Genomic DNA, 18,211 nt, shown 5'->3' with positions numbered 1-18,211 from the left:
TTTTGTCTTTGGCAAAATGTGATGTGTTTTAGATAATAAAACATTATTTGATATTTGCTTATGGCATTGCTGATGTTGCTTTCAGAACTGCTACCACTGGCTTTGTTTTGAGATTTGCTTGGTTACAGTCTCAGAATTTGCCAGCTGTTAAGACTGAAATGTTGAATGGTTCTCTAGACAAGGAGGTGTCATTTGTTCTTATGGGTTTTAATGAAAAAGGAACACTAATTCGTAGGGTAAGCAGATTTTTCAAATTTCATTTCCAAAAAAAATGTACAGTTTTATATATATATATATATATATATATATATATATATATATATATATAAAACTATTTAGCACAGAAGCACTGGCTCAAAGGTATGATTGAAATGTTAATATTCCTGGTTATATGTTGTCTTATAAGATGAAAAAGGTCTGTATATCAGTTTTTATTTACTCTGTTAGTAGGTAGAGAGGCAAAGCCATTTCAGAACATAACACTGTTACAGTAAGTATTCATTGCTTGTTAATAATAGGTTATAAAGGATCCATGAAATGAGATAATGCGATTTATCTTCAGTGAGTGACTGCAAATCAGTGCAGATGTTCAGGTGCAGACTTGATTGCAATGTGTTACTACTGTATGGTTCAATATTAAGCCTTGCGTATTATGTTTTGTTCACATATGTAGCCTGTATGCTCTTACTATATATTACTGTTTGTTATTTACAAAGTAAAACTTGCATAATATGTTGTCATTGTTATTTGTCATGTGGAGCTTTTCTCCCCAGGCCTCCACTGAAAACGGATTTGCATATTTAGTCAGACAATCCCGGTTAACAAATGCAAAATAAAAAATAATGTTGTACTCTGTTACTCAAAAAAGCATGTGATAGTTTGTGTGTTTGTGTTTTTAGGTAGCATTCATGTAGAGTGGCTGTGATGCATTAACGTTTTGGAAAAGACAGACCCTTGAATATGTTTTCCTTAAGACTACTCTGATTTGTATATTGCTGTCAGCTCGTCTGTAGCTTAGTATTGCTAAATGGAATGTGCTCACCTGTAATATTGTGTGGGAATGTGGAAATCACATTATTAATCGTAAGTCATTCAACTGGCCAGATATGGGGAGAGGGATAGGTAATTTGGTTTGAAGTGAGCTGAATGTCCTTTGTGCATCCTCATGTAGAGTACTTGAAACCCTTTTATAAAAATGTATCTTTGTATTGAAGTGCTGCCACAGCCTAGAATATATTGAGGCTTAACTGAACATAAGTTCTTATGTGATATTCAAGGCTATGTAGCTTGAGCAGTAGGCATATCAGCAGGTGAAGGGAGGTTAAGAAAAGCTCATTGTCTTATTGCTAGTTGTGAGATTTCTGATCTAATAATGTCACAGATGTACGCCGTGAATTTTCACTGCAGTATCATAGTTCTTCTTCTTTCAGCTTTTCCTGGTTAGGGGTCGCCACAGCGGAACTCCGGTCCACTAATGATTGGCAGTAGATTTTTATGGTGCCGAGGTGCCAGCTCGATGCCCAACCTTCAACAAAGGCACACCCATTTCACGCATGTCTTTCGAACTCCACTCAAACGCGGGGAGGACATGCTGAAGTGGAGAAAACTTTATGTGTAATGAATGCTTGGTGTGCTCCTTTAGTACTGCTGGACAAAACATATTTAAAATGATTTCAGGGTTGCATTAAGCCTTCGAGTTGTTTCATGGGGTTTCATTCAATTGTCAGATTCCAATTTGTTTTTATTTACTTCAGCAATGTTTGGTTTTACATGAGCTGTGTTTCCTGAAATGTGTTTCTCAGCTCAGTGTACTATGAGCATTACTGTCACTGGATTTCCCTTACTTTGAGAGAAAGAGAGAGAGAGAGAGGAGAGATATGACAGAAATGTGTAGGCTGAACAGCATTTTGTTATTTTCAATGAGTTAATATGATCTGGGACGTAAAACGGTCAAGTGCACTACATTTGGAGGCACTGCATAGAGAAAAACAGGGACTTACACAAACACTGTCATTGACTGGATGCTAGTGAGAGTACAAAGCTTCTAGAAGTTTCCTTGAATAATGGCCCCTTCCAGGTAGAAGATCTAGGAATTTCCCAACAAGGAACAAATGATCTCAAGTCGGATAGAGGAAGGTTGGTGGCATCAGAAGGAGGAAAAAAATGCACCCTGAAAAAAATGACTATCTCAAGCAGCCTGAGATTGTCCTGCACAAATCTGTAGATTTTCTAGCACTGTAAAGAGGAGAAATGTCTTACTGCATTTACAACATCAAAAGATTGTGAAGCATGAGGGCTTTGGCAATAAGGAATTTGCTAAGGAGACCATATAAGATATTTTGGACTTCCAGGGTCTGGAATTGCTTGGTCAAGAATCCTGTGCTTGATTCCATAGTCACTGTGGTAACCATTTAAGACTATTTCCACTGTGCAGTTTCTTGGTGTCCATCCTCATCTTAAACAGTCTAGGCCAATAGACCGATTCAGAAAGTGGGTTTACGCTGCCTAGAACTTTATGATAAGGGAGCTAAAGTATTAGGCAGTGATAATTTTGTATGTGCCAAATGGGCCCACTAGAGTGCTCTTTGCCGCTATGCATGGCTGTGACTCATAGATTTTGCTGAAACTTTTGAGACATTTTTTCCTTAAAATCTTCCTTGTTCAGGTAGAAGTTAAGGGAAAGATTAGAGTATGGTGAGAAAGAGGGGGAAACATTCACTACTATTGGAGTGAAGTTTCAGTAGTGAAGTTTCAAACTCCTCAATGCTCCTATTCCAAGATGCAAAAGAGTCCATGCCAGCTATGGCTCCATTGTGTGCAACAACAAGGACATTAAATGTCTGGGAGAAACCAGTAGGACTGTGGTAACTTACAGATTAGTTGCTTTCCCAAAGGCAGAAATAATTAGCAGAATCAGGAATGTCACAATCCTCCAGCTGAGGGACAGAAGATTAATCTCTGAGGCTTTGCCTAACTGTACCATTCTGGAGGCATGTGCTGTTCCTGGTAGTCTGTCATGGATGACAAATTGATTCAGGCAAATAATATCCAGAGGATATCCAATTCCAATCCACTCCCCTCACAAGCTACATTCTCTTCCATTGAGTGATGTCTCACTTTGTCAAAGGAATGCAGCAAGGAAAGAGTCGTAATTTTCATCACCAAAAGAGCCATCCAAGAGGATTTGACCAGACTAGAGATGACCTTGTTATTAATCCAGGTTACTTTTAGTTCTGATAAAACGAAAATCCTCAGACTGATACTGGAGTTACTTCATATCAAATGATTTGCTCACAGGAAAAAAATCTGGATATTTATATCGTGGTCAGTCCTTTCCTATCTGTGACAGAGACTGAATATGCTCTTTGGACCTCTATGATGCATACCGCCATAATATGATTGCCAAGGAGACCAGGAAGTTTTTGTGCTTCCAGGAGGAAGCAGTCATCATTGGTTTGGGGTTCTTTTTATTGAGCATCACCTCAGTCTCCGTGTTTTTTATCAAATGCATAAAGGGTAGTTGTAGAGAGCCCAAGACTTCAAGTCTGTTTTCTCTATAAAACAGTATTGCAGTAATGTGACTGGATGCTTAAGGATGTGGAAGTAATTGATTAATGTGGCAAACCACAAAGTAAAATATATAGTAGCTGTTATTAGTAGAGGAATAAAACCCCAAGTACTACATGGGCAATCTAGGTTTGATCAGTGACCCAGTTGTGGGGAGAATTGTTGCCTTATCTTGGGGGAGGGGAGCCACGGCTGAATCCTTGTGCTGGGAGTAGTGTGGTTTTGCCATCATATATAACTGCCATCAGCAGGCACTCAAAGTCATAACTTCCAAAGGGGACGGGGTGGTTCTCAGGCCACATGTCTGCAAAGTGGCCTGTTTTCCAAACCGACATCTCTTCTCTGAGGGCCTGAGCTGATTTGGCTCTTACTGCATCCTGGGAATGAATAGAGTTAGCAGTCCCTGTCTTTTTAGAAATGATAGAGCTCACTGGGGAAAAGTAGTGAAATCCTCTTTCAGATTTTGCGGATGGAGCTGTAGGGAGGATAAAAAGCAAAATACAGTCTTTATGTATACAACTTCCTGTTGTTTGTTAATGGAAGATGCTGTTAAAAAAAATGATAACTTAGTTTGGGAAGTCTCTCCTTATTCAAAGTGTGAGACTCAGTACTGCAAGTACCCACACATCAAACATTAAAGTGCAATACTAACCAAACGCAAGTATTTAAACATTTCTGTTATACTTTTAGCATGCATCTGCGAGGGGGGCTCTGCTTCTGAATTCCCCATATCAATGGCTGCACATCCATACACCTACTTTTTATATTCTTTAATTCTAAGATATACTTCAGATAAGGAGAACAAGTGGAAGATAATGCAATCCTAGAACTGGAGAATACAGTGTAAAATGATTACCAAAATTTATGCATTTTAACCACGCTGTAAGTATGCTGCACAACAAATTTATATTTGAATTGTGAATAATCCAGGTAATTAAAAAGTCTGTAATACAACAACCAGTAAAGAAAAGTATTAATGATAACTAGAATGGATTTCTCTTGATTCTTGTTGCATATATATATATATATATATATATATATATATATATATATATATATATATATATATGATCCAAACTAGAATGAGTCTGTAAACACTTTTAAGTGAGCTAAATTGCTCCGTAATATTTTTACTGTTATACCATCTCACAGCAGTGAAATTACTGAAAGGTAAGGTACAGACAACCACACAGACCGGTATCTGGTTTTGCCCTCTGGCGTCCTCAGTGTGTAATAACATAACTTCCATCTTCAGTTTGATTACACTATAATTTAATCAAGATGTTAAAGATTAAATCTCTATAAACATATATAAGTGAATAAAGAAACATACATGCATGTATATAAATACCAAATGAAATTCAAAAACATGTATACATACACATTATAAATGAAATATAAAAAAAATAAGACATCCACAATCTTCATATGTTATAATAAATACATGTATAACATATATTTAAATGGTTTCACTTTAAATAATCGAATGTTCAGAGCATCGACGTTCTGATCATCGAGACCAGAACATCGATGTTCAGAACATCTAATGTTTAAAGTGGAAGTGCCAGGTAAGTGAGATAGTGGAATGTTGGGTGTGTATGCAGGGCAGCAAGGTGCCCTGCATGTTGTGTGTGCCATCTGAGTGTAGGCATTGGTGGTAGGGTACGGGAAATCTCCCTTTTAGCGCTACCGCATATAGCAGTAAACAGGAGATTTCCCTTACCCCACTGTAGTGCAAACTCAGAGATGGAATATTAAACTGGGGGGGGGTGGGGGGGCATAGTGTTTGTGATTTTTTTTTTTGTTTTTATGGTTCATTTTGAACCTTCGGTGTTCTGAACATTCGATGATTCAAAGTGAATCCATTTAAATACATCTCCTATATATACAAAAGAATGTATAAACAATATAATTGACTTAGTATTTTTACTATTATGTCATCTCATAACTGTGGAACTAGTGAAAGGTAAAGTGCAGACAACCACACAATTCATCCCCAGTACCCATTCAAACCAGGTTTATATAAAGCTCCCTGATTAGTAATCTACAACCTTTCTTTTTTATCCAAAATCTTATGTTTACTATTATCAGAAAGATGTAACCCCACAACCATGTCTATTCCTAAAAATACAAAATGGGCGGTATCATGTTCAAGTTTTTGTTTAAATAGGGCACTTCTAGGTCTTTTACAATTAATATAACTCAAATGAGTTGCAATTCTAGTCTTAAAAGACCTAGAAGTCTGGCCCACATAGAAAGCACCACACTAACATATGGCCATATAAATCACTCATTCTGTTTGACAAGTCATCAAATATCTAATTTTAAATACTCTGGGTGTATTTATTGAGGTAAAACAGAAATGAGGTAACAAAAGGTCTTAACCACATTCAAAGAAAAATGGAGTGCAGCGGAAAGATGCAGGCTTGAAGCAGAACATGTGTGTTCATATCATGAGCTGACCTCTTATTTTGTTTGTCCTTGAGTCTTACATGATTCTGGCAGCAAAATACTTCGCAATAATCAGGATGGAAGTAAAACCTAGATAACCTGATCTCAGCTAGGCTGTTCTTAGGTTAGCAACAAAGGTACGACATCTAGCCGCATGCTGACCCAGTGGAGAAAGGACTTAAAATAAAATAGCCTAACAGCTTTATAATTTTCAACCGACCAACAACTAAGTTACAAGCAAATTTCTTTTCTTGCTGCTGTTGTTAGCCATAGGCAAATGGCTACATCGAGCAGTTTGTGTCAGTGAAAGGGTGGGGAAGCATAACACTAAAGGATGCATGCTCATTACACATTCTTCATATTGTATTATGTTAACTCCTGCTTCTGTGATGGCTTTTTTTTTCTCTATGAATTTGCTGAACCTCTGGCCATTGTGTGTCTCTCTCTATAAAATTTTCTTACCTCAGTGCAGAACATAATTACTTTATAATGTATACAGAATGTGTTATTTCACACTTTATGCTGTTGGGTATGTTTCAAAATCTGAATTGCATACCACTGAGATAACCTGGGTAAGAAAAACAATCAGTACCGTAAAATGGGTACTTCCGTATTATAGCAGCCTTGGTTATATTTAGGTAAAGAGTAAACAGGGTGATAAATCTCGAAATGTGGTTGCTAAAGCAACCATCATGGAGAAGTAAGACTACTTTTGAAATGTAAACGATCAAAGTAGTCATATTTTGCAGACTTATTTGCTGTCGTGTGATTTTAATTAGTTCAGATTGTGTAATAATGTTGCTGTAGAATTTTAGACATCTTGTCAGCTACTGTGCATGTGATGATGTTTAATTTGATATTTTCAATTTGTTACCTACTGCAACGTGTACATTGTCACAGACAGTATATAGTGTAATCTTTACAGCTGGTGGTCCAGGCTGGAATATCGGACTATACAGAGGGTGAAGCCCCCACCTATCTGTCAGTCAGCCTTCTTAAAGGTTATGGTATGCATCTAGCATTTCTGAACAGAATACATTTCACCCTTAAATTGGTTTCATACTAACTGAGGTAGACAGAGTCAAAGATGTAAGCGGTACATATTGCATCACTTAATTAGGACCATATTCAAGGATGATTTTGGCTGGTCATAGATTGTCTCTTAAATGAGAGTTGAGTTGCATACATTGTCCTGAGGAAAATAGTAAAGCCCAGTAATGGAATCAGACATTAAAGCAAGCAACAGAAGGAACCACCTGACAAAATGAAGAGGACCAGTTCAGGATGAAAGCACTTACTACGAATGTTGTCAATATTTTATAGTAACTGTCTTTCATCTGTTTGGGTGTTTTTCTCAGTTTTTGTAGAGGACAAACTGCCTGCTTGTACCTGTGATTAAGTTGCATGGTTATCTTTTTAAAAAAAGAGGTGAACTAGCATATGAAACTACAGGGATGACTGTCTTGTTAGAGGTGCTCTAGGACTTCTGATAAAAGAATAAGGTTTGTGCAGAGGCAACTTGTTAAAATTAACATTAAAATACAACTGTGATAGCAACCAAGATGATGAAGGTAGTCTCTCTTAGCTTCAAGTGTCATATTATCCCTGCATATTACATAACTATTGTTGCAGTCACACACACATCCAGTAAAGTTATCATGTTTTTGATGCCATGATAGCAGACAGCACAGTAAGGGGGTCAAAGTGAAACATATGAATCGCAATTTAAAGGGACAACTCGGAGTAATGTGAAGCTCTGTTATTTAAGATTAAAACTGCATGTTCGTATGCTGTTTTTTTTTTTAAGATGTAAGTCATGGCAGTGAGATGCTTGATATTTAAATGTCCAGTACCTTCACCTAGTTCATCCTTGAACGTGAACTTTCAGAATGTGTAAAGTAATCCTGATAGTGTGAACGTAATGAATGCTGATGCGTGTGTGTATACGGGCTTTACTAGATTGTTGTAATTTTAGAGTCTGATAAGGAAACAGACACTTAATGTTAAAAAGAAGAATGTGTGTGTCAGATATAGACAAATCTAATTTGCTTTGCTGCAACGTTACTTTTCTTTAGATGATGTAACAGTCATAACTGTCATATAACACTGTATGCAAGTGAGACGTGTTTAGGTATTTAGTAAGCTGGGGATTCATATGACCTGGGATGGACCTTTGGTCTATAGTAAAGATCTGAGTTGGAACAATTTCTTTAGTCTCTTTGTGTGTATGCCTTAGTGCTCTATTGCAGACCCAACAGTAACGTGTTAACACAAAACATATTCTTTCATAATACACCTACAGTGCTTTCCCTTTTAGTGCTGCCTTGCAGGGTCACCACATCATTGTGACTTTCAGAACAGAGGATGCAATTTCTTGCATAATGTAGCGTATACTAAGAATTTCATATTACCAGTGAACATTTATCAGAATAAAAACTGCCATAATAATGTCACTTTTTCTAATTAAACTCAATCATGCCTTATTGTACTGATTATCAGTTTATTTGTAACTGTGTACTTTGATTTATGTAATTGTCTTCATTTTGTGTAGGACTTTGCTTTCCCAATCCCTGCCATAATGGTGGAACATGTGAAATCAGTGAGACATACAGAGGAGATACATTCATTGGATATGCTTGCAGATGTTCAGAAGGTTTCCATGGTATTCACTGCCAACACAGTAAGTAAATAGCTGTACTACTTTTAAAGATAGCTACTGTTGTACCAATGATGCACACAATGTACATAAAACATATATAGTACTGATACTAATCCATTGACTTAATTTAGTCACATGGATTACCATATTAGAATTCATTAAAAAAGTATATACGAAGGTAACAGTGTTTTCAAAGTGGAATTCATTAAAAAAAAAGTATATACGAAGGTAATAGTGTTTTCAAAGTGACACTGTAAGCTTGAAAGCAATGTGTGTCTTATTGGAGGGGGTGTGATGGTGTCTTCTGAGTGGTACTGTCAGTAAAAATCAGTCACATGCCTTGTACTGCTTGCACAAATGTAGCAGAAAGCAAGATGGGTAGATCCTGCTGAGAATGAGACCAAGGAATCTGTAGATTGTATGATGAATCATGAGATAAGCGGTGCCTTAAGATGAACAGCTAATTTAGAAAGATGTGGTCACAATATTTTCAGTTAAACATCATCATATAGCAGTCTTGCAACACAGAAATGCATCTGTCACTATCATGAGAAGTTCCCAATGACCATGCATCCAAATTTGGTTTTGTACTGATAATGGTAGACAGTGTAAAAGATATAGGAGTAAATGTGGATGACATATTTAAATTTGCTATTTACCTTGGAAGTCCAGTTTTCATAAACTTGGATTACATGATGCATTTAGGACACTGTGTGAGCATAAAGCCTCCGGCTGGTCTGAAAAATCCACCAACTAGCTGCTTATATAGTAATCCACTGAATTATGCATTAACCTCATTAGTTTTCAAAGTTTCTAGTACAGAGGCCATAAAAGAGTTTTCTGAATAGAATTCAGAGCCTATTTTGAAACAGTTTGCTCTGTTTTTGACAATCCAGCTTGTTCCTGTTGTGGGATATTCACACACGTTTATGCTGTGGCCAAGAACAAAGGAATTGTGCCCTTTTCAGTTAAATATGGCCTTGGTTATTCTGACACCCCAGCACTGGCCCAGTAATCAAGGCACCTCAATCCTCACCATTGGCAACAGCTAGGGGATGTACACACTGGGAGGATGACAAGTGCGCACACAGCAAAGTACAATTTCCATTAAGAGCACACAGAGACCACAGTCAGTCTGAAGCTGGTTTCTCCCTCTTTCTCCAGATCCCCAATAAGACTCCCCACTGGCACAGCTATAGGATTGAGATCTCAGCTGAGTGGTCAAGCCAAAACCATCAGCACCCTCTCTGTCCAACCAGCACTTCGTGTCCCAGCCCAAGTAGCACACACACACACACACACACACACACACACACACACACACACACACACACACACACACACACACACACACTTTGAGATTTAATTTATATACAAGCACACACATACACTTTGAGATTTGATTTATATACAAGCACACACACACCTGTTAAAGGCTGGCACAGGTTTACTAGCTATGTCCCCTTCTGCCCAGACTATAAGGTAATTATCACTGCCACCAACCACTCTAATCAGCTACTCTAAGCCCTTAACAAAGGGTGTCCAGTTCTACTGTGTAATGTTAGTAATAATCCAAATGGTAGTTTTGACCATGCACCAGGCTATTAGGAGTGGCCTGTACAATGTCACAAAATTAGATATGCAAGTACTTTAAGAGCTTAAATATATATCACAGATATCAGCCACAAGGATAGGTTTAAATATATTTAATAATAAATATGACAAGAACAAAACAATACTCAGTACACAAACACAGTCACTCCAGAGTTCAGAATCACAGGAAATATTTTAAAACAACATTGCAGGACAGTCTCAAATAAATACAGAAAACATCTAAACTAATCTTTACTATACTATGTTCCTATCTATATCTAAAAGGGTTACTATGGCCTAAATTTTACTTACAGAGCAAGGCAAGTGCAAATGTTGATGATGAGTGGATGTTCTTGTTAAGTTGAAGACAAAATACCAAATGCACAGTCTCTCTCTCAGAGAGTTATTAAATCAATATGAAATATTACTGCTGGGTTAGCTTGGATGTCATCACTTTTTGTCACCTGACTTCAGTTCACAGGCTAAACAGAAACTTATCAGAATGTAACATCTCTGTGTGAGAAATACATATCTCTCAGATCTTTGCAGATCTTGGAAGTCATAAACCAATAAAACATTTACAAAATAATGCAGAAGGCACTTTAGTTCTAGACATCATGTCTCCTTGCTGCATTGAAACTAACTTTTATAACATAGTTGTAAAATAATTTAATTTCACCTATTTTTTTTGAAGTTTTGCAAGTTAACTTGTATGCTCCAGTTTCTCATTTGCACAGGTATATAGTTTATATACATTTCTGTTCTTTTCAAGTAAGGTGCACTGTGGACACATCCTTGAAGCTCAGTGCCATACAAACCCTGTTCAACACACACTTCTGTACTAGTAGTTTATTATACACATAACATATAGTTCTGTATAAATCATATCAATATTCACAAATAACATAGAATTATTTACAAAATTCCATATAGCTGGGCTGGCAGCATGACAGTTATATATTATATCTTTAAAGAAAATATTTTAAGGTTGTACCCATACCATTCATTTCATTGGTATATTTAGGCCAAGAAGTTCTTCTTGTCATTTATGAAAGAAGTAGTTTACTTACGTTTATTTATGTTTGTTTGAGTTATCCTACAGTGACATTACCCTTTATTGATTTTGTGAGCTTTGAGAAGTGTAATTTGAATACACACAATATTTCTGCATCCCTTGTATGCACTTGGTCCTCCATACCTTCCTTACTTACATATACCAACTGCATGGTTGTACAGCAGTGGGAAAAGGTGAAAAAAACACTATAATGCACCACTGGCTCATAGGTTCATAGGTAGGTACTAGGCTATTGGCCCTAGGGCCTATATAAGCCTAGCCAAATGTACCCTGGCTTTCGCCACCCAAGAAAATTATTTTCCTGTGCCACTGTCGAGCAGAGCCACAGAAGTGATCCCCAGGGTGAATTTCCTATCTCCCATCCAATCATCAAGATTTTTCTTGAAGAGTGCTAATGAGGAGCTTTGTTTGATATAGATAGGTAGTTTGCTCCAGAGTATGGGAAGTCTCTGGGACAGGAATCTATCCCTCCAGCATGTCATGCAGTAAAACTTTGTGTGGTTTGAAGAACTCAAGTTGAAAGAAATGGGTGGAAAGCAAAATGCTCGAACAAATTGCTCCTGGAGTGTATCAAAGCAGAAGAAAATAGATCATTAACCATAGAAAAATGTTGACGCTTTTAAAAGCATAAAACTGAAAATTTATTTTAAAGATTATCCATTAATTTCCACCTGAAGCCTTCACATGTAGAAATGTATTTCAGGCCAGCAGTATGGAAAGGTAATAGTCTCTGCTAAAAAGAGTAAGTATAACTCATTGCAAGAAAACTGAAAGGGCAGATATCCATTTATGAGTTACATAGTACAAAAGACAGGCAGGTGTACTCCAAGTATGCACTATTAACAAACTTTCCTCTATAAATAGCAGGAGTACTCCTGTTAGAACGTGATACATGAACCAGAGGGCCACAGGTGACTGAATAGAAAAGTATTTTATGTCCGTGAAGATAGGTACATATAAAAGACCTAAAACAACAGTAGTACACATTAATGTAGCAGTGGCAAACCCTAATGAAAAGTTTGCAGCTGTACAAGAAGAGTTGCACAAACAGAGTGAACCCAGGAAAAATGCACATTCTGAATTTTTAAGTTCAGAAATGCAGGAAAAATGTGAAGGTGCTCACAAGCATTACACTAAGTTTGGGGACCATGGCAAGAAACTGAGTTAGACAATTATAAAGCTACAAATAAAATTTGCGGCTTATAAGAAATAAGATGATAGACATTGCCAGAGCCACATCTAATAAGAAAGCATCCTTGATTTTGCAGAGTCACTAAAATGTAAAAAATGCAAGGAAAGAAAATAGAAAGGTGCTGGTCGGAAGCCATTAACAGAGTAGAAAATGAGAAGGAAGTGACAAAAGATGTGTGGTGTGAATGCATGAAAGAAAACGAGTCAAAGTCATGCTTGTACATACAGTCGCCAAAAGAGAAAGCAGCAAGTTATTCACTTGGCACCATAGAAGACTATTTCCATACAAATGACAGTGCTTCACCACCAAAAAGATGTGCCCAGTGTAATCATTTAAATAATTTCTGCAGAATGATATTGTACCAGTGAGCGAAAGCAGAGATGTAACCGTGATGGTATAGATGTTTGTAGTTAAAGAATGTGTTATAAGCTGGTGACATTATGTGAAATTAACATACAGGGCCTGAAACCAATATATGGACAGAAGTAACACTGAAATGAGTGATCAGTGAGCAAAGTTTTAATAGACTTTTTACTTCAAGGAAGATACAGTGGTAAGATGTGTGCATACAGTTCAGTGGTGATGTTAATCATGAAAGAGTGCTTTGAGACTGAAGCCAATGAAAATTTCATAAAGGGTTATGAACAGTTCTCCAGTTGTAAGCACGTTATTATGTATTTGAGACATGGATGCCAGGAAATTCACCTCAAGAGGTGAATCTTGGCAGCCATGTTGAGAATACACCATAACGGATTATAATCAGTGAGATCCAGTCATAACTCTTTGTAGTGTACAGAGTTTTGTCTATGCCATGTATTACTTGTTACAGTAAAAACCAAAGTATTTTACGGGCTTTGAAACCCAGTAAAGCACTTAGCGAGTGCTGCCACATAGACCACAAGTAAGGAAAAAAATGAGGCAATTTTTAAATACTGCCTTAATTTAAATAAGTTGCTTACGTGGACATAAGAAGAAAGATATTCATGGACCATTGAGAGTGAAAGAACATCCCTTCCCTTATACCTCACTGTATCAGCTCTTTGGGGCTGTGCAACATTTGTTATATACCTTTGTCAGTGCTGTTACATTTGGGTCTCATGCTACAGTAGCACATAAGTTTATCTTTTTTTCTGAGTTTGAAATGTTATCACGGCTCTCCATGCACCACAAAATAATTAAACACCTTAATGTGTTCTAGAAGAAAATGAATGTGTTACTTGGACAGTTATATCGCAAAGTCAGTTGGAAGTGAGAGATTTAAATATTCTGTTAAAACAGAGAAAATAAGATGGGAAGAGAGAGAAGATAAAGCAGCAGAGGACCCTGAGCGTGATGGTATAATGCCAAAAGGCAAGTCTATGAAAGAAGTAAAGAAGAAATCTACATTTGATAGGCAGGCTTCCTGACAATGAAAAGTGTTCTGAGCAAACGCATGTTAACCAGAAGCAGCCTGGATGACTCTATAACTGAAACTCTTCTACTACTGAACACTGAGTATTCCAGATTCCCAGTAGTATCTACATCAGCAAGTGTTGATAGCAGGTTCATAGCTAAATATTTGTCTAGCTGACCGCCAGGGCCATTTTAAGCCTAGACAATTTCCCTTTTTGTGTTAGAATTAACCTGCCCCATTTGAATAGAGATTTGCATTGCCCATCCCATGGTTGTAATCAACTATTACCCTTAATGAGAATAACTAGAATAACTGGGATCATACCATAGATAATTTGAGGGGGCCCATGCTTCAGATAAAGTATTTAGGAGATGCCTCTATGCATTAGTAGTACAGAGGGCAGTATTTGGGTAAATTTTCTGTTTCCCATCCATACATCCAGGTTGCACTTGAATATGGACAATTGTTTGATGTGGATGGGGAGACTGTTCCAGAGCAGTAATATCCTCCGTAAGATATACCTTTCTATCCAAACCATTCTGTCGATGTTGCAGAAAAGGTTTCGATCCCTAGATTGAGTATTTCTGATGCCATTGGACTTGCTGATGTGCAGTAGATCCATCAATACTGGGTTGGAGGGTGCCTTGTCTGCAAGACACAGATCAACTCTTAGCAGTCTGCAGGATACTGAATTTAGTAAAAGAGCTTTGAGTCAGTCCATGGAGGACATGTTGTGTAAGCCTTGCGTCCTTTTATCCTATTGTTGCATGTATCTGGATAGATACATGCCAAAGGTGGTATTATATCAATGACTGGCCTAATGAGGGGTGAGTATCTTGACACAATCCCTTTGTTTATAAGTTGTGCCATATAGAAGGACTTTCTTACAACAGTAGACACATGTTAGTCAAAAGTTAGATCACTGTCCACACAAGTTCCTAAATCCCAAACCTACTGGGTTAGCTCTTTGGGGATATTGTCAATGTGATAGTTTCATGGCATAGATGACTGCCCAAATGATACAATAATGCATTTTTTGGCATTTAGTTTCAGTCCATGCTTTTGGTACCAGTTATTTATTTGCGATAAACTTCCTTCCAGGATGGCCAAGTTATTTGGGGATTCAGTGACTGCTCAAAACTCACAGTCATCTGCAAACTTAGTTAATCAGAGCTCTTTGGTATTGGCTTTTACTTCAGAAAATTAGATGCCAAACAGGAGCTGGTTCAAATGCTAAAAAAAAAAAATAAAATAGCTTTTCAAGAACAAAGTTAATATCCCAAGAAGGAGCTACCCATTTTCTAGGTGGACATATGCAACACACCTATCAAAAGCTTAACTTGAGAATTGTTAGGAAGGGGGAACTCTAATGGTAGACTAGCAGAAATGGCTGCCAAATGAACCTTGATGAAGGAGTAAGAAAGACCGGAGGACAGTAACTCACAAATAATTAACATCCAAACATGAAGAGGGTTCTGGTTTGTGGACTACCATCAACTAGAAAATCTTTTCCACTTGAATATGCATGATTTTCTACATGCATGATTTTCTACTAGCGATTCTGTTTTTTTATTTTTTGACTTCTGTAGCTCCTGCTGCACACAGTCCAGAAAAAAATGTATGTAAACGATTTCAAGATTCTGTCATCTAGGCAGTGGGTTGTTGAGTTTTTAGATTGGGGTGTATCAACCACCCCTGTCTTCTCTTATCAAGTCCTGTATGTGGAAAGTCTGTCTTGTAATCTATCTTGGGCAACATTTTTCACTGTATGGAATACTTGCCATTTTGATGTTAGTAATCCATTTAACAGCTTTTAGTTCAAGCAGTTTTGTTAAACTCCAGGAGTTTCATTCCAGAAGGTTGCTCCATTATGGCTGCAGGCAAATGGCATGATGGAGAGATTCATGGCCAACTTAGAGAAGACTTTATCTTAACAGACATGAAGAACTGTGACAAAACTTGTTTAGCTAAAAAATCACTGTTTTATGAAGTACCATTCCTTTAAGCAGGCTATTTCAAAAGTAGGACAAATGTGAATAATGGTATCTGGTGTTGTATGAGTGTAGATACCGTGTTTGAAAATAAAACAGCACATTGCTGATTGTAAAATGTAAATATTCAGTATACTGTTTTCCAAGCTATTTGAAAAGTTTAAGATGCAGTTTTCATTATTTGCAGCAGTTCAAAAAAGACTAAATGTGCTTGCATAATGTAATTGCACTGTTCATATAAAAGCTGTTAAACTCTGAAAATGTTTACAGTGTAATTGTTTTAAGTACTTGTCCTAAATCTTAAGTTTGTGGCTGAAACTTCAACAGGACAAAAAAAAAAAAATCAATGCTTCAAAATTCTGAAGCAAACTATAAATATATATCTTTTTTTTTTTTTTTTGCACAAGGGTAAGCCTCCAGCCCTCCACCCTCACATTTTGCATGCTGCAGGCTTTGCCCTCATACTATCTTATTTAAATTAATTAACTCTGCGGTTGCATAGTTGGAAAACACCACACACATTGTGTCATTGCTGTTGTTCAAACATAAGCCACACTGTCAGTGATAATCTGTGGCTAACACTAGTCACTGAGTTAACTCTAGGAGTTGGGATGGTTTTCTTTACTAGGGCAAAGGTTTTAGTTCACTTCTTTTACACAAAAAAAAAAAGTTGATGCGATAGTAAAAACTGTTCACCAGTTGAAGATAACTCTAAAAAGATATGATCGTGATGTATTTATTTATTTAGGCCCAGTAAGGCTCAATACAGTGCAGAGGTGCAACTTTATTATTTTGTAATAGTATCTAAAGTAGTATCTGACAGCACAGATGCATCTGTAAAATATAGGATTCCTCACCATTGCCTTTAGACATGGATTGTGGTGGTGGGAGTGGTCGACTTTGTGCATGGGATCTGTTTGATTTACTGGATGGTTGGGAAGGAAAACAATGCGTGTATGCAGTCTACCTTTTTATACTGACTGTGGGAAAACCGTGTTGAAGATTTAGGAATAAGGATGGACAGCTCATTTAAAGTTGAAGCCACTGTTATTACCCTTACCAGGAAATGTTACCCAATTCTAAGGGATGTGTTGCTTACAATAATTTGTAGACAACAGCAGATACTGGTACCAATGTCTAAAACTCTAATAAGAGCCTTAATTAAGCATCGTGGAACGCTGTGCAATTACAATTGGTCTCAATTAAAAACCTGTAAATAATACAAAAAGTAAAACCTCCAGACAAATTGTGGCTGTGAAACATCTGTGATGCAGTGAGAAACTAAGGATGTCAAAACTACATTTGGTAAGTTAAAAGTTTTTGAAAGATGATTTAACTTTAATGTACAAGTGTTTTACACAAGAGCATTTGTCTCATTTATAGGTGTATCATTTCTGTTGCACCAGCATGACACCAGGAGTAACACTTGCTCTATACCTAGTTTCCACTCTAATGTGAAGAAAGATTTGTTTTGTGAATAGTGTGGGAAGCCTGTGGAATTTGTTAGCAACACCAGTTAGGATGCCAGCAAATATACAGTTTTAAAAATCATGTAGGCGCGTAGTTTGTCAGTAAGGACTATGACTCGTGTTAAATGAGGCAAACTCCAAAATAGTCTCAACTGAGCTTTGCGTTATCAGATATATTGTAGAATTGTAATTTGTCTGGTGAATTTAAGAAATAACTGGCTAGATAGCGACTCCTTAGTTTATGCATTTAACCTTTTAACTTCATTAATATATAGCTAGTTGTTAATGGTTCTTTCAGAAACAGTCCTGTGCCTATAATTTAAAACCATCCTATTTTTGACAGTCTGGATATTTTCCTGTAGCGTGATTATCCTCAAGGCTCTGTATTGTGTCCAGAAAAATATGTATTGATATTTTAAGCAGGTACAGCTTCAGGCAGATTATGCCATTTATAGAAAAAGCCTGCCATGTAAAGTGGCACTTTTGTGGCTTCAGCTTATTTTACTGTTGTTTCTTGAAGGCAAAATAGTACTCTATCCTGTGATACAGTTGTGTGTTGATAAATATTTTTTCAGTTGTAAAGGTAGTTAATATGGTGTGCTGGGCATCTGTGTCAAAACTGAACTGAAAACATGATAACAGATCTTTTAAAAATGAAAAACTGGTTACAGATTTGTGAAATTAATTTTTGTATCCACTCTTGCCCGCTTTCTGGTGCAGAAGGATAAATGCCAAATTAATTTCTTATATAAATGATCACAGATGTTGGGGGGGGGGTGGGTATAACAGTTAATGTGTTAACCTCACAAACACAAGGTACA

The 18,211-nt window shown here is 37.1% G+C and overlaps 1 protein-coding gene across 1 annotated transcript in view; it reads left to right on the top strand.

The window, feature by feature from the left end:
• Positions 1 to 18,211, top strand: part of EDIL3 (EGF like repeats and discoidin domains 3) — a 3,472,995-nt gene that overhangs the window by 1,280,905 nt on the left and 2,173,879 nt on the right. The window contains exon 4 of the mRNA XM_044064145.1: positions 8,570 to 8,698. Coding sequence (XP_043920080.1) covers positions 8,570 to 8,698 — 129 coding nt within the window. The remainder of the gene's footprint in view (positions 1 to 8,569; positions 8,699 to 18,211) is intronic.

Source organism: Protopterus annectens, chromosome 2.part2 (assembly GCF_019279795.1).
Source record: "Protopterus annectens isolate FY-2018-M chromosome 2.part2, PAN1.0, whole genome shotgun sequence".
In the NCBI taxonomy this organism is placed as follows: domain Eukaryota; kingdom Metazoa; phylum Chordata; order Ceratodontiformes; family Protopteridae; genus Protopterus; species Protopterus annectens.
The sequence above is the reverse complement of the archived record's forward strand: the minus strand, read 5'-3'. Positions and strand labels throughout refer to the sequence as shown.